Source organism: Carlito syrichta, unplaced genomic scaffold, assembly GCF_000164805.1.
Source record: "Carlito syrichta isolate Samal-C Ts95f unplaced genomic scaffold, Tarsius_syrichta-2.0.1 Scaffold307178, whole genome shotgun sequence".
NCBI classification, from domain to species: Eukaryota; Metazoa; Chordata; class Mammalia; order Primates; family Tarsiidae; genus Carlito; species Carlito syrichta.
The window spans coordinates 33,151-54,715 of NW_007251274.1; the positions used below are offsets into that span (position 1 = coordinate 33,151).

The 21,565-nt window shown below is 51.8% G+C and overlaps 1 protein-coding gene across 4 annotated transcripts in view; it reads right to left on the reverse strand.

The window, feature by feature from the left end:
- Nucleotides 1–1,735: 1,735 nt before the first annotated feature.
- Nucleotides 1,736–21,565, reverse strand: part of TMEM175 (transmembrane protein 175) — a 21,556-nt gene continuing 1,726 nt past the window's right edge. The window contains exons 1-11 of one of the 4 annotated variants that reach the window (XM_008063999.1): nt 15,479–15,536; nt 14,863–15,045; nt 14,606–14,644; nt 12,047–12,144; nt 9,550–9,601; nt 9,083–9,118; nt 8,361–8,444; nt 7,824–7,988; nt 4,562–4,640; nt 4,100–4,235; nt 1,736–2,608 (exon numbers count right to left, since the gene is read on the reverse strand). In XM_008063999.1, the coding sequence (XP_008062190.1) occupies nt 1,936–2,608; nt 4,100–4,235; nt 4,562–4,640; nt 7,824–7,988; nt 8,361–8,444; nt 9,083–9,118; nt 9,550–9,601; nt 12,047–12,144; nt 14,606–14,644; nt 14,863–15,045; nt 15,479–15,523 (1,590 nt within the window). In that variant the 5' untranslated portion in view covers nt 15,524–15,536 and the 3' untranslated portion in view covers nt 1,736–1,935. Of the gene's footprint in view, nt 2,609–4,099; nt 4,236–4,561; nt 4,641–7,823; nt 7,989–8,360; nt 8,445–9,082; nt 9,119–9,549; nt 9,602–12,046; nt 12,145–14,605; nt 14,645–14,862; nt 15,046–15,478; nt 15,537–21,565 lie in introns of those variants that run through there. The other 3 variants (XM_008064001.2, XM_021715518.1, XM_021715517.1) reach the window with 3 other exon arrangements.

A 21,565-nucleotide genomic window follows, 5' to 3' on the forward strand; every position in this document is an offset into this window, starting at 1 on the left:
ACCCCCGAGCTGGGCCACACTGGCTGTAGCCTGTCCGGGTGGATCTGACCTTGTTTTGTGCCCCTTGGGCCATCCCCTGATGGTCCTTCCAAGCAGTGGCTCCGAGGGGCTCTGGTGTGTCTCTGGCCCAGCAGATGGGATGCTGCTAGTTTTTCCCACTCACTTCCCCTCCTTGGGTGGGCAAAGTGTGGGGTGACTTGTCTTTTTTGGGGATGGTGCCTCACCTTGCTTTCTGACCTTGTCACTACAGGTAGCAGTTGGGGCCTCAAGTCAGCTGCAGGGCAGGCAGTGCCTGCTGGGCCTGGGCACCCTTTCCTGGAAGGGGGGAGGGGAATCTCCATGACTCTTGAGGCTGGGAGCGTTTGGAGTGTGGGCCAGACCCTGTGTCCCACCTTTCGTCCTTGGGGTGAGGCATCGAGCACCAGAAATGCCAAGATGCCACACCTGGATGTGTAAATAACTCCTGACGCATGTGGGGGGAGCCAGCTTTAATCCTGATTCCACGTCAGCACTTTACATGCCATTTGCCAACAGTGTGTCCCCAGTGTCTGCTTGGTCCTCCACATCAGTGCATGGAGACCCCCTCCCACAGCCCCTGTACCCCCATGTTGTACTGCCAGCTGGGCCACACGTGGGGTGACCACCCAGGAGGGACATGAAGCTGTGCTGTTTCCACATGTGCATGGATGCAGACCTCAGGAGGAGTGTGACCAAAAATGGAGCCACCAGGGTGGGAAGTCTCCTGACCCAATGAAATGGTCCTGCAGCCCAGAGGCTCCTGAGTCCTCATGGGTGTGGCTGGCCCAGCCTTCTTGCTCTGGGCAGGGCTTTTCCCGGTTTGGCCTCAACCTTGGAAGTAGCTCTGGTTTGGCCCCAAGTGTGTGGCCCAGCTGGTCTGCAGCCTCCCAGGGGGCTTTGGTGCCATTAAGACACCTCCCCCTGCTTCTGCCAAAACTGCACAGACAAATGCATTGTAATGGCCATAGTGACCTCCAGTGTGCACGTGCCTTGTGTTTATGTTGTTCATGGTCTCCAGAACGAGTTCTCAATGTTGTCCACTTCTGCTCTGCATCCTCAGCATCGTCTCTGATCTGTAGCTGTCTAAATTGTTAGGTGACTTGTCTTCCTGTACCTACATGGGTCTGTCTGCCCAGATGGGGTCTGTCCCTGCACACTGATCCCCCATGTATAATTTATCGCTACCTGAATGTAACAGTAATTTATATCTGGGACAAATACAGTCTGGGCATCACTGTCCTGCTGTCTCTCCCTCGTTGCTATGTCAAACAACTGGTGTGTGGGGAGGGAGCGGATCGTCTAGCAGCCCCCAATGGCAGCTCTGGGGAGGGTTCTGGGAAGGGCAGTCCCTAGAGTGGGGTGGGCTGGCCTGGCGGTATGTATGGGGTGGGGGAGAATGGACGGGTCAATACAATAAAACACATTCCTGGGCCAAGTGCGGTGGCTCACACCTATACTCCCAGCACTTTGGGGGGCCGAGGTAAGAGGATTGCTTGAGCCCATGGGTTTGAGACCAACCTAGGCAACTTGACGAGACCTCATCTCTACAATAAGACAAAAAATTAGCCGGGCATGGTGGTGCATGCCTGTGGTTCCAGCTCCTTGGAAGGCTGAGGCAGAAGGATCACCTGAGCCCAGCAGGTCAAGGCTGCAGTGGCAATGAGCGTGCCACTGCACTCCAGCCTGGGTGACAAAGTGAGACTCCAAATCAACGACAAAACAAAACAAAAACCCCATGTTCCTGGGGAACTCCATTCTGAAAAGGTAGAGAACATGAACAGTACATGGTGTTGCACAAAGAAAGTAAAACAAGGTCATCTGATAAGCTGCTGCTGGCCTGGCCTTGACTCGGCATCTATTTCTTCCTTCCTTGCAGGTCTCAGGAGTGGGTTGCATGGCCAAGTGTAGGGATCCCACCTAGCAGGGGGCAGAGAGGAGCCCTGACTGCATGTCAGGCTCGCCCGTGGGGCCTGGTGCAGGGGGCACAGGCCAGGCTAGGCCCTGCAGACCCCGCAGCACAGCCAGGGCAAGGCGCAGGAGCAGGCGCAGCAGCAGGAAGGCAAAGGGTGTGGCCACCTGCATGGCATGGAAGATGGCTGTGCTGAAGCCACCAAGCAGGCAGGTGGCCACAAAGGCCACCAGGCTGGCGCACGGGTACAAGGCCAGCTTGGCGAACATGAGCGCGTGCTCTGCACCGCCAAAGCGCACAGCTGGCTGCAGTGTGTCCACTGGCTGCAGCAGTGCTGAGGTCCAGACAGCGAACTGGAAGATGCTGGCAAGGAAGATGATAGCGCAGCTGACGCGCACTCGCTCCAGCTCGTCGTGGGGCTGCCGCGCGAAAGCCGAGGTCTGCTGATAGGCCAGCGGAAGGCCGCCCACGAAGGCCAGAGCCAGTGTGTTGAGCAGCCCCATGGCCCGCGTGGCCTTGCGGACGTGTAGGAAGAGCGAGTGGTGGGCAAACCAGAGCAGGCCCACTGTGGCGAAGGAGCCAAAGTAGGCCAGAAAGCGTGGCCCAGATGCGCCCAGCGCCGCCACCAGGCTGCCGCCGAACCGCTCCGTCACGTCCTTGGGGTCCGGGACGTTGTCCTCACTAGAATCACGAACACATGCGTTCAGACTCACCTTGAGAAGCCACGCTGCCCCGTGGAGGGGATCACATGGGTCAGGGCCACCTGCCCACCGTGAAGGACAGATGAAAGGCATGGACTTCCTAGGGCCCTGGGCTCCAGAACACTCCACCTCTAACCCACGTGTCTTCACCTGAAACTGAGCGCCAACCTGCATCCCATGTGCTGGGCCTGCAGCCGTCCCAGCCAGGGTCTGCTCCACAGGGCAGGGGGCCCTGCTGTGGGGGCAGTGGGGCCATGTCCCAGCTTCCACACCCTCCAAGCTGCCTGCACAAAGCCCTGGGTGCTGCTGGTGCCTCCACAAGGGGAGTGGCCCCATCTGTGGAGGGTTTGCTCCCATAGTTTTCAGATATATGTGAAGGTCTCGGGAAGCTGTCTTCGGGGCCCTGCTCTCTAGGGAGCATCAGCCCGGTGCCTCTGGGCATCTCCCACAGCCACGGAGGAGGCCGTGTGACTACCCAGTCAGACTGCTACTACCTTCTGACAGTACGACCCAGAGAGTCAGACAGTATCCTCTTTCAACAACTGAACGTGGAGGACGGTGGTCCCTGAGGCAGCCCCAAACAGACAGCCATCCTCAGTGGACAGGGGAACTGCAGGGGAGGGAGGGGGCAAGAAACAGAGCGGGAGTCACACCAGGGATGAAACCCCAAGGCAGACTCTCAGCACCAGCAGGAGACCACAGGGAGGGTCTGGCTCTCCCCTTGGCCACGGCTCCGGATGGGGGAAAGACTACCGTCCTACCCTGGGCAGTGAGGGGGCCCCAGCTAGCATGGCCGGGCTGCAGGGGATGCAAAGGCAGATCAATCCAGATTGTTCTTTAAATCTAGGCTTTAGCAGTCAGGTATCAATGAGTATTTGCTTCTAATTTTTAAAGATTCACAAATTACAGTACAAAAAAGTTACCAAGAGAGTATCAGGATACTCAACTTGAGACTTCCGGGTATGCAATATAAAATCAGAGTGTTTTAACGTGTTTAACAAAGTAAGAGTGTGCAAAGACTTGACTGAGGAATAAAAAACTGATAAAAAGGATGGAAAATGTAAAAAGCACATTATAATGTGATGACCAAGATGAGAGCTTCAACAGAGTTTAAGGACAGTCTGGCTGAGCAGAGCAGAAGAGCATGTGTGATGTGAACAAACAGCCGTGATGTGGGGGTGAGACTAGGGCAGGGGTGAGAAGGCTCCAGGGCCCACCCTCAAGCACAGCTCTGGGAAGACCAGGAGACGACATGGCAGCTGGTGCCAGACTCTCTCCTGCCTATGCTTGGTGTGGGACCGCTGGGATGGGAGACCCCCTCTGGGAGCTCTGCCCTGCCTGGTGGGGCCAACCTGTCCTCACAGAGCTCTGGGTGCCCAGGGAGAGAGGAGCTGAGAAACCCCAGAACATTTCTGGAGTTTCCAGGACACAAACACACCTGCCACCTGACCCTAGGGCCCAGGGTCCTTACCAAATGTCCAGGATGAGAAGGGTGGCCACAATGGCGTAGACACCATCGCTGAAGGCTTCTACCCGCTCCTTGCTGAGTGGCTCATGCAGGTCGAAAGTAAAGAACTCCACTTGGTGAGCTGGGGGCTCTACGTGGCCTGTGGACATGCCAGGAGAGAGGAGCTGGCTACGCCCCTCCCATGTGGGGACTTAGGGCCAGGGTGGTCGTCACTACCCTCATCCTGCAGGGGATGGAATATGGAAAAGGTGCAAGGACACACTGAGGTGCCTGGGGGGCAGCCAGAGCTGGGGGCACTTGTGGATCCAGATGTGGACCAGCTGGGTGAGACCCATCCCCACCAAAAGTCCTCAGATGCAGCAGCCAAGAACTGGGTGGTACCTCCTGGTGGCCTCAGTGCTGAGCAGCCACACAGGAAGTGGGCAACCTTTTGGCCCCTCAGGCCATCCCACCAGTGTCACCTACCCACGAGCCTGTCTTTGCACCAGCCGACGGCCTTGCTGACGTAGGGGAGGAAGACGACCATTGCCATCAGCAGGTATGACTGCAGGGAGACAGATGACAGGTCAGTGTCTGCCTCCATGATGGGGCTGGAGCCACATGCACCACGGAGTCAGGCTCTTGCCAAGGGCCCCACCCTGAAACTGTCTGCTGTGAAGGGAGGGGTAGCACCATAGCCAAAGGAAAAACAGAATGGTGCTCATCAAGACACAGCTTCATGCCAGAGGGGAGAGTCTGCAGATCCTGAATCAGTAAGAGTTCAATATCCCAAATATGCAAAGAACTGTCATAACTCAGTAAGAAGGCAACCCAATTAAAAAATGGATAAGACAGGCTCGGTGGCTCAGCCTGTAATCCCGCGCCTTTGGAAGGCTAAGGTGAGTGGATTGCCTGAGCCCACGGGTTCATGACCCACCTGGGCAACTTGGCGAGACCTCATCTCTACAATAAATAAAAAATCAGCTGGGTGTGGTAGCGCACGCCTGTAGTTCCAGCTGCTCGGAAGGCTGAGGCGGAAGGATCGCCGGAGCCCAGCAGGCCGAGGCTGCGGTGGCCGGCAGTGGCCACTGCCCTCCAGTCTGGGCGACAGAGTGAAACTCCAACTCAAAAAGAAAAAAGAAAAAAAAAAAAACAAAGAAAAAATGGATAAAAGACTTGAACAGACATTACTCCAAAGAAAAGATGCAAATGACCAATGAACACACTGGAAGGCTCCTGCACATCTGTGAGCACAGCTAGGACTGAAAAGACAGAAGAATTATGGGTGGTGAAGACATGAAGACACCAGCACACTTGTGCACGGCTGGTGGAAATGTAAATGGTGTGGCTGCCATGGAAAACACTATGGAGCTTCCTCAAAATGCTGAACACGGAATCACCACATGACTAGCAATCCTAGGTATGTGCACAGAAGAACTGCAAACACACACTTAAGAGATGTGTACATGAATGCTCACAGCAGCATTATTCACAAGAGCCAAAAGGTAGGAACACTCCAAATTCTACCACCTGGTGAGTAGATACACACAGTGTGTGGTATCATCCAAATAGGCCAGCCTGTTTAGACAGCAGAAAGGAGTAAGTCTCTGATGCATATCACAGCATGGGTGAATCTTTTTTTTTTTTTCCTCTTGAGATGAAGTCTCACTCTGTCACCCAGGCTGAAGGGCAGTGCCATGCTCATGGCCACCGTAACCTCTACCTGTTGGGCTCAGATGATCCTTCTGCCTCAGCCTTCCAAGTAGCTGGTACCACAGGTACACACCTCCATGCCCTGCTAATTGTTTTTTTATTTATTGTAGAGATGAGGTCTTGCCAAGTTGCCCAGGCTGGTCTTGAACCTCTGGACTCAGGCAATCCTCTTGACTCCACCTCCCAAAGTACTGGGATTAAAGGCAAGAGCCACCACACCCAGCCAGGTGAATCTTAAAAACAATGTTAAAACTGTTTTAAAATCTTAAAAAACAGTGCTAGGAATCCAGACATAAAAGGACATACAGCGTGTGAAATTCCAGAACAGGCAAATCCACGGAGACAGCATGCATGCTGGTTCCCAGGAACAGAGGGACATACAGCGTGTGAAATTCCAGAACAGGCAAATCCACGGAGACAGCATGCATGCTGGTTCCCAGGAACAGAGGGAAAGGAAGATGGGGCATGACTGCTCCTGGGTGCTAGGTTTGTATTTGGGGCATTAAGCAAGTTCTAGAAGAGCCGTCACTGGGTGGGGCCAGCTGAGTGTGGGGAGGGCTGGACTGTCCACAGCCCCCACGGGAGCCAGAATCCTGTGGCTCCCTTAGCCCTTGCCCTGCACAGTCTCTCATCTGGGCCCACGAGCAGGTGCGGCTGCCCAGCCCAGGGCTGGCTGCCCATGGCCCTTCCTGCTGCCTGTATCCTCCACAAGGTGTTGCCACCATCAGCCTCAGTTCTACCTCATCAGAGATTCCTGCCACCCCAGGCACTTGAGACCTGGGCTGGCACCTTCTCTTGCCTGCCTCACCAGCCCCTACCTGCCAGGCTCAGCCCACCTGCCTCTGTCCCTGGACTTCCCACCCCATCTGAACCTGCCTCTTGGAGGCCACAGGTGAGGACACCCTGCCAGACCTCAGCAACCCTCCTGCCAGTGCACATGGGCAGCCCCCTCTTCAGCATATCCTCCCTCAAGATCAAGTGCATGGTGTGTCTTAGAACCGAGCCCACACACTACCTTTCCTCTCCACCTGCTGTCCTATACTCACTTACCTGTGCCCCGCCCGGGGTTAGCCTGCTCAGGACTCACGTGCAGGGCATGCAGGCCTTCCTGCCAACTGTTTTACCCTCAGGGTTTCTTTGAAATGTTTGCTAAATGTTTAAAATCATATCAACCATCCCCTTTTCCTTGTTTCTTAGGATGCTCTGGGCTTAAACATTCCATCTACTTCAACAGTGTGCACGCTGACCTGTAGACATAAATAAGGCCATGGCCAGCCCTGCCATCGCTACCTTTGAACATTCTCTGTGTTCTGGGTGAAGGAAGCGTGGCCAGTCTTATTCCTAGTAAAAGGGTATCAGCAGATGATGACTTCCGTGACCAGGCTGAGAGGGTCTTGTTGAGTCTCACCCTCCCTGGCTGAGCGCTGTAGGGACACCAAGCCCCCCGACCTGCACCCAGCAGTTTCCTGAGATCATGCATAGCCCCTCCCACCAGCAGCTGGGTTCTTCAACTCTGTTTTCTCTACTTCCTCAGTTTCCTCTCTGCGTTCCGGGACTTTCTCTTTACCTTCTCCCTCTCCCTGGTGTCTCACCATCTTTAGGCAACTACAGCTGATGTCCCCATGTTTTCCCAATGCTTGGGTTTATCAACAGAGGCTCCTCATCATTAAGGCAACGCTGCTTCGACCCCCTACCAAATGGCTGTGTGGGGTTCACCACCCTGACTGTTTTGTGCACAGCCCTGGACTCCCACATCTGTTTCTAACCATTGTCATTTTGAAGCTTTGCTAAAAAGGACACCTCAGACCCTCCTCAATGAGTACTGTGGCCTCCACAAAGCAGCAGCAACCAGCCCCCTCCCAATGTCCTGGACACTGGCTACTCTCTGCACCCCTCTGCCACACTGGGAGTGTGTGGCTCAGTGGGGATATCCCTCCCATGGTGTCTGTCCCTGCACCCCACCCTGGGGCTGTCCCTGCACCCCACCCATGGTGTCTGTCCCTGCACCCCACCCTGGGGCTGTCCCTGCACTCACCACGGGGATAAAGAACAGGGAGAAGATAGCCGCAGCGAGGCACAGGGCTGGGCCCTGCAGGACAAGGCACAGGATGTGCCGCCAGTACCTTGTCCCATGGGCTGAGCACCGGATCTGCGGGCTTAGCAGGTGTGGGAAGTGGAACGCATAGCCCACAATCAGCGCCTGCAGGGAGATAAGGGCAGGGCTGCGTGAGGGGCCTCGGGTGGGAACTCACATAGGGAGGCTCAGACCTTAGATGTTCTGGGGATGGAGAGGGGAATAGAGCCCCTGCCTACACCTGGGGTGGCAAGTGGGAGTCTCAGAGCCCACCATACCTCTCCCCAGTCAGAAAGCAGGGGTGATCTGGGTAGCCACATCGTGTGTGTGTGTGACTTGAGTGCCTCAGGATGTGGGCCCCAGGTCCACCCCCTCAATGGTGGTCATGCATACATGCACGAGCATGCACGAGCACGCGCGCACACACACACACACACACACACACACACACACACACACACACACACACACACACAAACAGGGGCCCTAGGCACCCACCTGCACGGCTCCGATGGCGATCACACACATGCAGAACAGGAAGATGCCCAGAGGCACGTCAGGGAAGGTCACCATTAAGGAAAACTGTCCAAAACATCCCCCCAGCAAATAACCACAAAAGGTAATTATGGCTCCAGGGCTTCCAGGGCCTGGAACTGGGGTACAGTGAGCCTCCCCTGTCAGCTGGACACTAGAAGCAGAGCCATCACAGGGTGGGGCCAGCTGAGTGTGGGGTAAGGTGGTCTGTCCACAGCACCCAATGTCATCAAATGCTTCATGTCGTTAAAGCCAAAATATCACCAAGAGTCCTCAGATCCCAGTGCTTGGTGATGCATAGCCCTGCATGCTCATACCGGTGGTCTCTGTCAGAATTCAGTATAAGTGCCTTTGTGGCCTGTGTGGTGCAGGAGGAAGAGGACAGAGGCCAGGCTGTGGGGCCCCTGTGCTGGGGCTAAGCCTGAGATGGGCAGGAGACTGTGGACTCAGGAGTAGGTGGGAGCTGGGGTGTTGGTGGCTCCCTCGTGGGGCCTCTGCCTCCCCTCCTCCATGCAGCCTGAGAGCCCCAGGTGGCCTCCAGTGCTTGCTCTCCCAGAATCTTCTCTCTCTGCACCCTGCAGCCTGGGCCCTGCACCACCAGCTGGTCTGAGTCGCTGGAGATAGTTCACACCTGGGGATGCCCATCAACACTTAAGGGGAGCATCGAGATATGGATTGTCACTTACCGTGTAGGGCAGAAAGGTGATGGTCATCATGCAGGCCTAGAAAGGAGGGAGAGGGAGGAGGAGGAGGAGATCACCCCAGGAAGACCCCCGTGAGTCCAGAAGGGGCAAGGCTGGCCCCTGCCTAAGACAGAGCCGTGGGCCGGCAAGTGTCTGAGTCCAGCGCCCAGCCACTGCAGGGAGAGATGGGTAAGGGGGGGCAGACCTTCTCAGTCCTTCACAATATAAGCGGGTGGCACAGCCCTGCCCCTACCACCCAACACCCCCGTCTGTCTGGGCTGAGATTTGGCTGGCCACACCACAGGGAGAGAGGTCATCTGAGGAGTGTCCAGGTGTTGACAGATTCCAGGCTCCACAGGGCCACAGAGGTAACAGAAGCAGCTAGCTGCTTCTCTCACTCTTCCCTGGAGGGCTGAATTACAAACTAAAATCATCCCCACCATCCCCGGAAATGACCAGAAAATACTCACCAGGTTGAGCAAGGCAAGTGTATCGTCTATTTTCCCAACAACTTGGAACAGTCTAAAGCATTTCAGAAAAACAGGAAAAGACAGGCCATCAATAAAATATGGTTCTAATAAAGCTAAATGCACACAAGCTTTCTCCAGTGTTTTCTGGTTAACACATCATTCAGAGATGCCATTTTAAACCAAATAAAAGATACTACCAAGTGCACAAAGTTCTGGAAAATATAAAGAAGGAAACGTACATTCCCTAGAAGGCCCTCTGTTCCTTCCCATGTATTCTTCCCATCACGATTTTCCTAATTTGAAGCCTGTTGCTGTAAATAGTCAGAACCAATGTGTAGGTACAATGTGTACTCTGGGCAACTTGGGGGACAGTCTTCTGGGAGCATTATTTGGGAGAAGCTCATTCACGCAGGCTGCTCCTGCCTCTTCAGCCATGTGTGGGCAGGGGCTGGATACCAGTGGCTCCCTTAGGACCCACCATGTGCCTGCTGTCAGGGGAGGACTCTGGGGCCTGGGGGTGGGTGTACCCTGGGGAGGCCAGGCACTCTGTCTGTTCAGAGGCCACAGAACCAGACCCATGCTGGCTGCCTACAGGAGGAAATGCCCCTCCCAGGAGGCAGAGCTCCATCTCGCAACGTATCTGCTCTTCAGGTCTCAGGTCCCAAATCATTGGAAAAGAAATCCTCTTTTCCATTGTTTTTTCAGGATTTCATACATTGTACCTGTCAACGGTGCCTACTCAACAGCATGGGTTTTATACCCAGTCAGCAAGACCTACACAGAAAGACAACCACTGAGTGTCCATCACCAGAAAAACCAGCACAGCCTATGGTGGTCCTGCTCTAGAAGCCCACCCTTAGCCTGGCCCTCCCCTGGGATTCCCCACCAGGGCTCTGCCTCTGGCTTTGGGGTATGGTACGAAGCACCTCAATGTCCTGTTCTGCTTTGAAGTTGAGGCCTTCTCCTGGACTGGACTTGGCTGAGACCCCAGGGGGTGGCCTCAGGGTACTGGGATGCAGCCCCCGTCCCCTACTTTGTGTGCAGGGGCTCACTCTGGGCTGCACATTTCAATAGAGAGTCAATAAGGAAGGAGCTATGTCCCACTGGAGACAGCAGCTCCATTGGCGATCCATGGAGCATCAAGATGCCTTGTGTGGTTGTGAGTATCCCCAGCCAGGATGCACAAAGTAGATATGTGAAGCCTCCTATGGGCCTCCCAAGCTCCTAGTCCCCACTGCTAAGTTCTTCACAGTGGGGTATGGCCACAGATATAGCCCTGTCCATGCTGTGGATGCAAAGTGGAGTCTGGCAGAGCCAGGAGCTCACCCAGCTCTCACCAGCTCATGGCCTCCTGGGCGCTCCATAAATAAGGAAAGCTGAAAAGAAAAGCCCCTTCCCCCCAAGTCTTGAAAGTAGAGGGCCATCCGTCACTATCAGAAACGAAGTCATTTTGCTGAAAACAAGTATATCATACACATTTTTAGTGCCAGTGTCAATGCTTAACTGGACCCATGGGGTGTTCAGCACTCCCATATCTCTTGGAGAGCTCTTCCTTCCCACAGGCCTGTGAACAAGGGTGTCAGCTGCCACACTCCAACTCTACCTCTGGGTGAACCCTGTCCCACCCTACCTGGGGCAGGTGGTTGGGGGGTGCCTCAGATCTTTTTTTTTTCTTTTTGAGTTGCAGTCTTATTCTGTCACCCAGGCTGGAGAGCAGTCACACTCACGGCCACCCCAGCTTCAACCTGGTGGGCTCTGGCGATCCTTCCACCTCAGCCTTCCAAGTGGCCAGAACTACAGCCACGCACTACTGCGTCCAGTTAATTTTTGATTTATTGTAGAGACAAGGTCTCGCCAAGTTGCCCAGGCTGGTCTTGAACCCACGGGCTCAGGCAATCCACTCGCCTCAGCCTCCCAAAGTGCTGGGATTACAGGCTGAGTCACCAAGCCCGGCATCCCCCTCAGACCTTAAAGAACCATTTCCTCCCAAGGACAAGGCTCAGTTCCCAGAGCAAGTCCTGCAGTCCAGCCTCCTTGCCAGGGAAATGAGAATGCAGTCTGCGAATCCCTGGGGGGAACAGAACGAAGAGGGGTCCTGCACACACCACACAGCCAAGTTCTAATGGAATGTGTTCATGTACTTCTCCTTGCCCAGGCCTGTCTTGCCGCGGCTGCAGAGGGCAAGGGCACAGCTGGCCCCTCTCCCAGCCAAGCACAGGGGGTGGGTGGCAGCTCCAAGACGGCCCTGACTTGGAGTGAGCACCTCCCCACCTCCACCATCCCCGGTGTATGGCCATGCTAAGTCTTATCATTCTTTCAAGGATGAGGAAACGAGACCCAGGTGAGGGTAGGAAGGGTGGCCAAGCACATGATGTGATAAGGGATTCGTGGACACCTGAGAACCACTGCTGCCCGTAACGCCTGCACCTGCCCAGGACCTGCACTGAGCAAGTCATAAAGACGGCGACCTCACCTTGGAAAAGTCCTGGCCCCCTACCTTGTGTGTGCTGCCCAGGCCACCGTCACGATTAGAAATGTCATCAGGTAGACAGCAATCCTGGTTGCTAGAAGTTTCTGTATACTTTTGTCAAACTGCTAAAATAAGAGTACTGATGTTAGAATGGTGGTCATCTCATAAGACAGCACCACGTGGGTAGCTGGCCTTGCCCCAGGGCAGGATGAGACCCCCCCCCCAGGAGGCCCTGGTCTCTCAAGCAGACCCTGGGTGCCCTTGTTCTGAGTTCAGTCTCCTTTTTGTGCTGGCCCATCTCCCCTGACTCCTGCAGGCCCTGCTCCTCTGGCCACCTACCCTTTCTCCAGGGAACAGATCAATGCCCATGTCCATATGGCAGGTGAACATGCTCTGGTCCATGTGGAGTCTTGTGACTGTTTCCCCGTGGAAATGTCAGCTTGTAAGGAGACCCTTCAGCCAGTTAGCAGGACAGGCAAAGGGGCTCAGCAGCAGAAGGTCTAGCATCTCACATGGGGAAGGGGCGGAGGCAAAAGCTGAGCTGGTTCCCTGAATCCTAAGGTCATTATCCCCATTCATGGCTTAATTACCTCCTGAAGGCCCCACTGCCTAATACCATCACCTTGGGGCTCAGACTCCAGTGTAGAACTCTGGAGACACACATTCCAGCCACAGCAGGCTTACGAATGGCACTGTCTGGGGAAGCTACTCCCAAGTAGCCCTGGGAAAGGCATCTCTGCAGAAGCTTGGGAGGGATCTTGAAGGCGGCACCGCCCTGAGGGCCACGGTTGGCATGGAGATATGGGGGGCTGAGTTGAACCAGAGCTCTTACCATTGAAGTCACAAGAAGGGGTTTTATGCCTTACCAACGAATATTCAAAACAGAAAACTGATAACTTCTTTGTTTTCCTTGATTCTTTATTTGCATGTAGGTCTCTGAGTTAGTAATGCAATATACTTCAGTTAAATTATTTATCAAGTACCATAGGTTTTTTTTTTTCTGGCACATGCTATCACACCCAGCTAATTTTTTGCTTGTTTTGTAGAGGTGAAGTCTCACTAAGTTGCCCAGGCTGGTCTTGAACTCCTGGGTTCAAGCAATCCTCCACTTTTTTCAAAGTGCTAAGATTACAGGCACAAGTCACCACACCTGGCCTCATCGTGTTTTTTGAATCATGACTTTTCAAAGTTTTGACTAGTCTTTAAAAAAAAACAAAACCAGAGTGAGAACAGCCCTATGAGTCCCCTTTGTGTCACAAGGAGGGCTGCACTGTTCTAGCATCTTCCTTAGGAAGCACACTGGGCGTGTCCTTCTTCCCACAAATGCATCTTCTCTGAACAAGCTCCAAGGATGTTCTGAGGCTCAGATCCTCTGTGACCCAGTCAGGACAACAGAGAAAAAAACATGGCACTACAAGTCTCCAGAAAGGTGACTCTGACTGCAGAGAAGTGTGAGCAGGTCTATTTTCACAGGTTTTTCTTTTTTTAATCACACATGAAGCCCTTCATTCTCACGTGACCCCATGGCCCGGGTGTCTCTCATTGATGTGGCCACACTCGACAGCCTTGTTTTGAAACTGGCAGCAGAGACAAGCACCTAACAGCCATGTTTGGCTGAGCCCACCCTGTGGGGCTTCCCAAAGATGCTCCAGAGCTGCAGGTCCCAGGGGGTCCCCTCAGGTGCTAAGCCCCATGGGGAGGGGGGGTACACCCTTCTGCCACGAGCCCCTCCACCTGAGCAGAATGCTGCCAATCCTGGGACTTTTCCAGAGCTTGGCTTGACTTGTGTTTCTGTTGAATTCTCGAGATTCTCTGAAAAGTAACACCATCACCTCTCACACCAGAAGAAGCCAGACTCTCGGCAGCTCCGGTGATTCCTAGATCATCCAGGCTCAGGTGGCAAGTCGGGGCGCAGCCTGGCCCTCAACCCTGTGTGGGTTTGAGTGGCTGGTCTTCACTCCTCTGTGCCTGTGAGGCTGCAGTGACAATGCCCTGTCACATGTGAGGACAACGGGAAGGGTACACACACGTGCCCCAAATGCTTTCCCAAGCCTCTAGGATGCCATCTGTCACTCTTTACCTCAGAGATATGCCAGTCAAGTTGGCCATGAACAGAAACTTCGCTTTTAAAACCTCTTCCCACTCACCTCTGGGATGAAGTTGCAAGGGACTAGTGTGGCTGTGTCTTTGGCGAAGCCTCTGTTTAGAGCACCTCCTGTGAGGGATACTCTGCCTGGAGCTTCCTCCCAGCAGAGGACTGCTATCCTCAGGATAGGCCTGAAACCTTCCTTCTCCAACCTGTCCTCCAGGCTCACCTCCAGGGTACAGCCTATGTCCTCTGAGCTTGGAAACAAAAAGTCCTGGGAGCCCCCTCCTGCATGGCACAGCATCGGATCTCTCAGCTGAGGTGGGCACAGGCTGACCTGCCCTTGCCAAGGCCCCCTTTTCCAACAAGGCCCCCCTCCTGCCCTCCGGGCCCTGGAAGCCACGAGTCGCATGAGGCTGGCTGCCTTGTGCCCAGGTGGGGTCTGTGGATCCCAGGCCTCCTCACGACCAACCACACAAAGCACAGCTCATTCCCATTACCTGCTCTGGGGAGATCTTCGTGTGGGTCACAGGCAGGATCTAAAGAACAAAGAGACGAGAGGAACAGAGACCTTCTTGGGCTGGGCACGGGCCGCTCCTTGGATACAGTGGGATTGGGGACTCAGAGCCTGAGTTGGACACCCCCAAGCTGCCTGAAGACCTGAGGATGATGCCAAGCCCTGGGTGAAGTCTGAGGTGGGTTGGGCAGTGACTGGAAGGACAGGTGGGTAGGTTCTAAGTGAGGGCCCAGTACACACCATGACGGTGGCGATGATGGACAGCAGGGCATCGCTGAAGCTGAGCATGCGGTGGGAGCACTGGATCCCCTCCCCGACGTCCTCATCTGTCTTGCACGGGGGATAGTCTCTGGAGTTATCGAGCACCTGCTCTGGCGTCTGAGGCCGGGACATGGTGGGGCACTGCCCGGTGGTCACATGAGCCTGGGAGGAAGTGCAGCTCTGAGCAGGCCAGTGGGATGGCCCCAGCGGCTGCAGCCTTGATGCAGGGCCAGAGGCCAGGCACAGGAGGGGCCTGGCTGCAGTCAAGGGCAGGAAAGGCCCATGCTGCTCCATCCTCTCCTGGGTGCCCCTTGAATTCCTAGCCTCCAGGCTAAGAGTCCAGTGTCAGACTCCAACCCAGCCCTGTCCCCACTGAACACTGTGATATGGGTAAACTGGGCCTCAGTTTGTCCTCAAGACCTGGGAGAGAACCCTGACCCCACAACAGACATAAACATAGAAGAGGAGCATGGTGCCAGGGGCCGCCTGGTTCCCTCAGGGTCTGCACCGTCTCCATAACCACCGGGGATATCCAGGCCTCATATAGCCAGCCAGCACCGGGAGAGGGCATTTTCATCCCCCACTGTGAGCCCACCTGCAGAAGCCTGGGTTGTGCACACCCAGGACACACGAGCATCATGGCTGTGGCTCCCTTAGCACAGAACTCTTAGATATTTGCAATATCAGAGATGACCTGAGAAGACAAGTGAGGTGCCAGGGCAAGATGCCTCCCGAGAACAGAGCTGAGCTGTAGCTGGAGGCAGCCTGGGGAACATACTGCCCTGTTGAGCAGCCCTAGGCCGACCCAAAAGGCACTGCAGATTACACAGATCGGCATGGAGGATGAGCACTGAAGAAACATTCTGCAGATACATGCAGAGTGGGAGAAGTACATGGTGGTGGAGTCCCCCCAGCACTGGACATTGCTGGGACACAAGGGAGGGTAAAGGGGTCTGCTGTGATGACAAAGGGGAGATGAAGGGAGCATGACACCACCAGGAACAGGGTGGGTGAGCAAAAGTAGCTCCTGAGAGGTTGGGTGAGGGGGAGAGGCGAAGGTGGAGGGTGACAGATAAGGGTGAGCCACCCAGGCACTGGTGCACTCCAGATGAGGAAGGTGGGACAGGGCTCATTTCAGAAGAAGGATGATGTGCTTGTTGTGAATGCTTCCTAGGACACATGGACCAGGACAGGAGAGACCTCTGAGGACTGTGTGAGTGTGAGTGAGCTGTGGGGACAGACACAGGGACCAGGCCGAGAGAGACTGCTGGAAACTGCATGAGTGTAGGTGAGCAGTGGGGACAGACACAGCAAAGAGTTCTGGCTGGAGATGTAGACTCTAGAGTCCCCAGTGAACGCTGTTTGGGATAAGGGCATTTCAGATGGGGTACTGTCAGTAGCAGAAGGCAGGCCTGTGCTGCTAGAACATCTAGGGTTATCAGAGGGTTGGTCACCTGGGAAGGAGCGGGAGGAACATCCAAGGGGCAGGACAAGCAGGGCTCTCTACCATTCCAGAGCGTATTAAGGAAGGGGCCACAGTGGAGAGCCTTGAGAGGTAAAGGACAATACCTCTCGGGTTTTACTGCGGCTGTTGGCATGAAGGACTGAGATGTGGGTCCACTAAGGGTTAGGGGAAGGAAGGAGACACAACCTGCTGCTCACACCAAGAAGCCAGACACCTGTTTCACCAAGACAAGACACACAAAGCAACCCCATCCCAAGATATGCACAAAGGAGGCTACTGGCAATTTCTGGATAGGAAACATATATATATGATATTCCACTCCACCAGCAATTAGAAAAATGTGAATGAAAATGACAAGAGGGTGGCCGCAGTGTGGCTCAAGTCTGTAATTCCAGCACTTTGGGAAGCTGAGTAGAGAGGATTGCCTGAGTCCAGGGATCCGAGATCAGCCTGGGCAACTTAGTAAGACCTTGTCTCTACAATAAATACAAAAATTAGGCCAGGCGTGGTGGCTCACACCTATAATCCCAGCACTTTTGGAGGCCGAGGTGAGAGGATTGCCTGAGTCCACGGGTTTGAGACCAGGCCGGGCAACATGGTGAGACCTCATCTCTACAATAAAAAAAAAAAATCAGTCGGGTGTGGTGGCATATGCCTGTAGTTCCAGTTACTTGGAAGGCTGAGGCAGAAGGATCGCCTGAGCCCAGCAAGTCGAGGCTGCGGTGGCCATGAGTGTGCCACTGCACTTCAGCAGAGTGAGACTCCGACCAAAAAAAAAAAAAGAAAGAAAATGACAAGGAATTAGAATGGCAGAAAGTCATTAAGAAGGGATGACAAAGATGTGGGGAAAACAGGAACTGAGGCAGGCAAGAACATAAATGAATGCCACATTTGTTTTGAAGACAATTTGGCAATGTTGACACAGTTGTGGTGCACACTCTATAAGGCTTCACTTCTAGCACGTCTCAGTCTCAGGTGTGTGCATGGAGACCATCAAAGGTCTACACCATGGCAAGGTGTGTGTGTCTTTTAACAATAAATTCAAAAGCATTCTAATGACTGTCAGGAAGTTAAACTAGAACTACAAGTAGAGTATGAAACTAAAAAACAGGTTGAGAGGGAAAAAAAATCAAGCAGCAAAAGTGTAGAGAGTATCATAGCATTTATGTAATGATAAAAGCACACAAAAGGTATCTTCTTCATAGTTATATAAACATATATGGTGAAGATACAAAAACATAGGTAAGAACAACATTCACCAACTTCAGGACAGGATAGCACTGCAGTGACCTAGGCAGGGGCGTGGGGAATCAGGTGGGAAAGGGTTTTAGCTATTTCTCTAGTTTATTTCCCACTTAATATTCACTTTTTAAAGTTTACATACAGTAAAAACCACTCCTTCTGGTGCACAGTTCTGTTTTGCACAAATGCACATAGGCATGTGCCCATAGCCACACTCCAGACACAAACCATTCTATCCCCAAGCAGCCCCACTGTGTTCAAGCTGCCCCCACCCCAAACTCTGGCAACCACTGATCTGCTTTCTGTTACTGCAATTTTGCCTTTTCTAGAATGTCATGTAAATGGAATCATCCCACGGAGTCTTTTGAGTCTAAGCTTCTTTCACGATTCAGTCATACTGCTGCGAATATCTGTGACAGGTTTCTTTTAACTGCTGTGTAGTACTTCCACTGTATGGACACAACCCAGTCTGTGTACCCATTTACCAGCTGAAAGACACTTGTGTTGTTTCCCATTTTGGGTGATTATTAATAAAGTCACCATTTGTGTACAAGTATTTCTTTTTTTTTTCAAGTATTTCTATAAACATGTTTTTATTATTCTTGGGTAAACACCTGGGAGTGAGTCTGCTGGGTCATATGACAAGTACATGTTTAACTCGGTAAGAAACAAACCATTTCCCAAAGTAGCCATAGCACTCTACATTCCCTCTAGCAATGTATGAATGATGCATGTGCTCATCATCTGCTCTGATACTTGGTTTGGCATGGTTTTATTTATTTATTTATTTTTTGAATTGGAATCTCACTCTGTCGCCCAGACTGGAGTGCAGTGGCACGCTCCCGGCCACCGCAGCCTTGACCTGCTGGGCTCCGGCGATCCTTCTGCCTCAGTAGCATGACTTTAAAAAACAACTAATTAATTTTTAATTTACTGGTATACAGTGGTATCTCATTGTGTTTTTAATTGCTATTTCCCTATTAACTAATTAAGCATCTTTCATATGCTTGCTTTTCATCTGTATATCATTCATGGTGAAGTGTCCATTAGAATCCTGTGTTAACTTTTTATCAGGTTGTTTGTATTGTTATTGAGTTTTAAGAGTTTTTGTTGTTGTTGTTGAGTTGGAGTCTTACTCTGTTGTCCAGGCTGGAGTGCTCATGGCCACTACAGCCTCGACCTGCTAGGCTCAGGCAATCCTTCTGCCTCAGCCTATCCTTCTGCCTCAGTCTTTCAAGTAGCTGGAACTAGAGGCACACAACACTATGCCTGGCTAATTTGTTGATTTATCGTAGAAATGAGGTCTCACCAAGTTGCCCAAGCTGGTCTCTAACCCCTGGGCTCAGGCAATCTTCTCGCTGCCACCTCCCAAAGTGCTAGGATTAAAAGGCGTGCACCACTGCACCTGGTAAGAGAGTTCTTTATATTCTAGCTAAAAACACTGTTAGGTATGTGATTTGGAAATATTGTCTTGCAGTATGTGGCTTATCTTTTTATTCTCTTAACAGTCTTTCATCACTTCTCTTCTGTGGGTATTTAGTGTCACATTAAAAATTCTTTGCTTAACCCAAGATTACAAAGATTTTCTATTTTCTTCTAGAAGTTTTAAGGTTTTAGGTCCTTCTTTAGTGCAGTCTCAGGTGTGGTTAATTTTTATATAATGTGCAAGGTATCGCTGAATGGGCAATTGTTCCCATACTATTTATGGAAATGACCATCCTTTCTCCAGTGAATTACCACTATACTTTGTCAAAAATTGGCAGACCCTATTTGTGTGGATCTCTTTTGGAAATATCTATCCTGTTCTAATGATGATGTGTCAATCCTTTTACCAATACTACCATCTTTTTTTTTTTTTTTGAGTTGGAGTCTCACTCTGTCACCCAGACTGGAGTGCAGTGATCGCTCCTGGCCACTGCAGCCTTGACCTGCTGGGCTCTGGCGATCCTTCTGCTTCAGCCTTCCAAGTAGCTAGAACTACAGGCGCATGCTACCATGCCCGGCTAATTTTTTATTTATTGTAGAGATGAGGTCTCACCAAGTTGCCCAGGCAGGTCTCGAACCCGCGGGCTCAGGCAGTCCACTTATCTCAGCCACCCAAAGCGCTGGGATTACAGGCTGAGCCACCAAGCCCGGCTAATACTACCATCTTGATTACAGCTTCACAATCAGTCTGAATATCTGGTAGAGTGAGTCCTGTGAGTCAGTCTTGTTTTTCAACATTATTTTGATTCTTCTAGCTCCTCTGTCTTTCCCTCACATGCTTCTGCTTGAAGAGTTCCATTTTCACAATTCCCCTGGGCAGAAAGATGAGGGTTTCCTCACAGAGTTTTTGCTGTGTGTGTAACAACCCCCAGAGCATAGCCCTGCAACCGAAAGCTAGGCTAGGATCACAGCCATGAGAAAAAAGAAGTTTGAGAAGTAAGAAACTCACAACTGTGTGCTTCACTTCAAATATGATTCCTCTTTCCAACCAACTCACTGGCTTTTGCATAATTTTTCTTTTAGTATTTTGTCCAGGGTTTGTACTTCCAATTAGTAGGAAAAATAGACTGTAAGGGTGTTACTCCAACAAAAATAAGATGTAAAGTAACATCTGTTTCTTTAAGTATTGACGAGTTATGGGAACTGACATTTGTTATATTGTTTTCTAGAATTTACTCCATGTTTATATCTTTTCAATTAGAATTTATTTATTTATTTATTTTTTTGAGTTGGCATCTCACTCAGTCGCCCAGACTGGAGTGCAGTGGCCACTCCCGGCCACCGCAGCCTCGACCTGCTGAGCTCCGGCGATCCTTCCGCCTCAGCCTTCCAAGTAGCTGGAATTACAGGCATGTGCTACCACGCCCGGCTGATTTTTTGATTAATTGTAGAGATGAGGTCTCACTGCCCAGGCGGGTCTCGAACCTGCGGGCTCAGGCAATCCACTCACCTCAGCTTCCCAAAGGCGCAGGATTACAGGCTGAGCCACAGAGCCCGGCTTAGAATTTATTTTTTAAAAAATCAATAAATATTGAATACAGACAGAAAAATCTTCGACATAATGTTAACAAATGCAGTCCAGCAACACATAAAAGGGATTATATACCATGCCCAAGTGTGATTTATTCCAAGAATGCAAAGTTTGTTTAAAATCTGAAAATCAATTACTGCAATATACCATATCAATAGAATAAAAGACAAAAACCACAAGATGATCTCAATAAATGCAGAAAAACAGGTGACAAAAATCCAACACCTCTTCATGATTAAAATAGTAAACAAATTAGGAATAAAAGGAAATTTCCTCAATCTGTTTAAGGGAATCTATAAAAAAATCCCAAAGCTAACATCATACTTAATGAAGAAAGACTGAAAACTCCCTAAGATCAGGAACAAGACAAGAATGTCTGCTGTCATCACTCTATTAAATATTATATTGGAGATTCTAGCTAGGGTAATCAGGCAAAAAAAAAAAAATGAAATAGAAGACATACAGATTTGAAAGAAAGAAATAAAACTATTTCTGTGGCAAATACTGTGACTTTGTATATAGAAAACGCCAAGGAATTCACACCAAAAATCTATTAGAACTAATAAATGAGTATAACAAGGTTGTAGGAAACAAGATCAATATATTAAAATCAACTGTATTTATATACATTAGGAATAAACAAACTGAGAATAAATTTTTTAAAATTCCATTTATAGCCGGGCTCGGTGGCTCAGCCTGTAATCCCGTGCCTTTGGGAGGCTGAGGTGAGTGGATTGCCTAAGCCCGCGGGTTTGAGACCCGCCTGGGCAGCGAGACCTCATCTCTACAATAAATCAAAAAATCAGCCGGGCGTGGTAGCGCATGCCTGTAATTCCGGCTACTTGGAAGGCTGAGGCATAAGGATCGCTGGAGCCCGGCAGGTCGAGGCTGCGGTGGCCGGGAGCGGCCACTGCACTCCGATCTGGGCGACAGAGTGAGACTCCACTCAAAAAAACAAA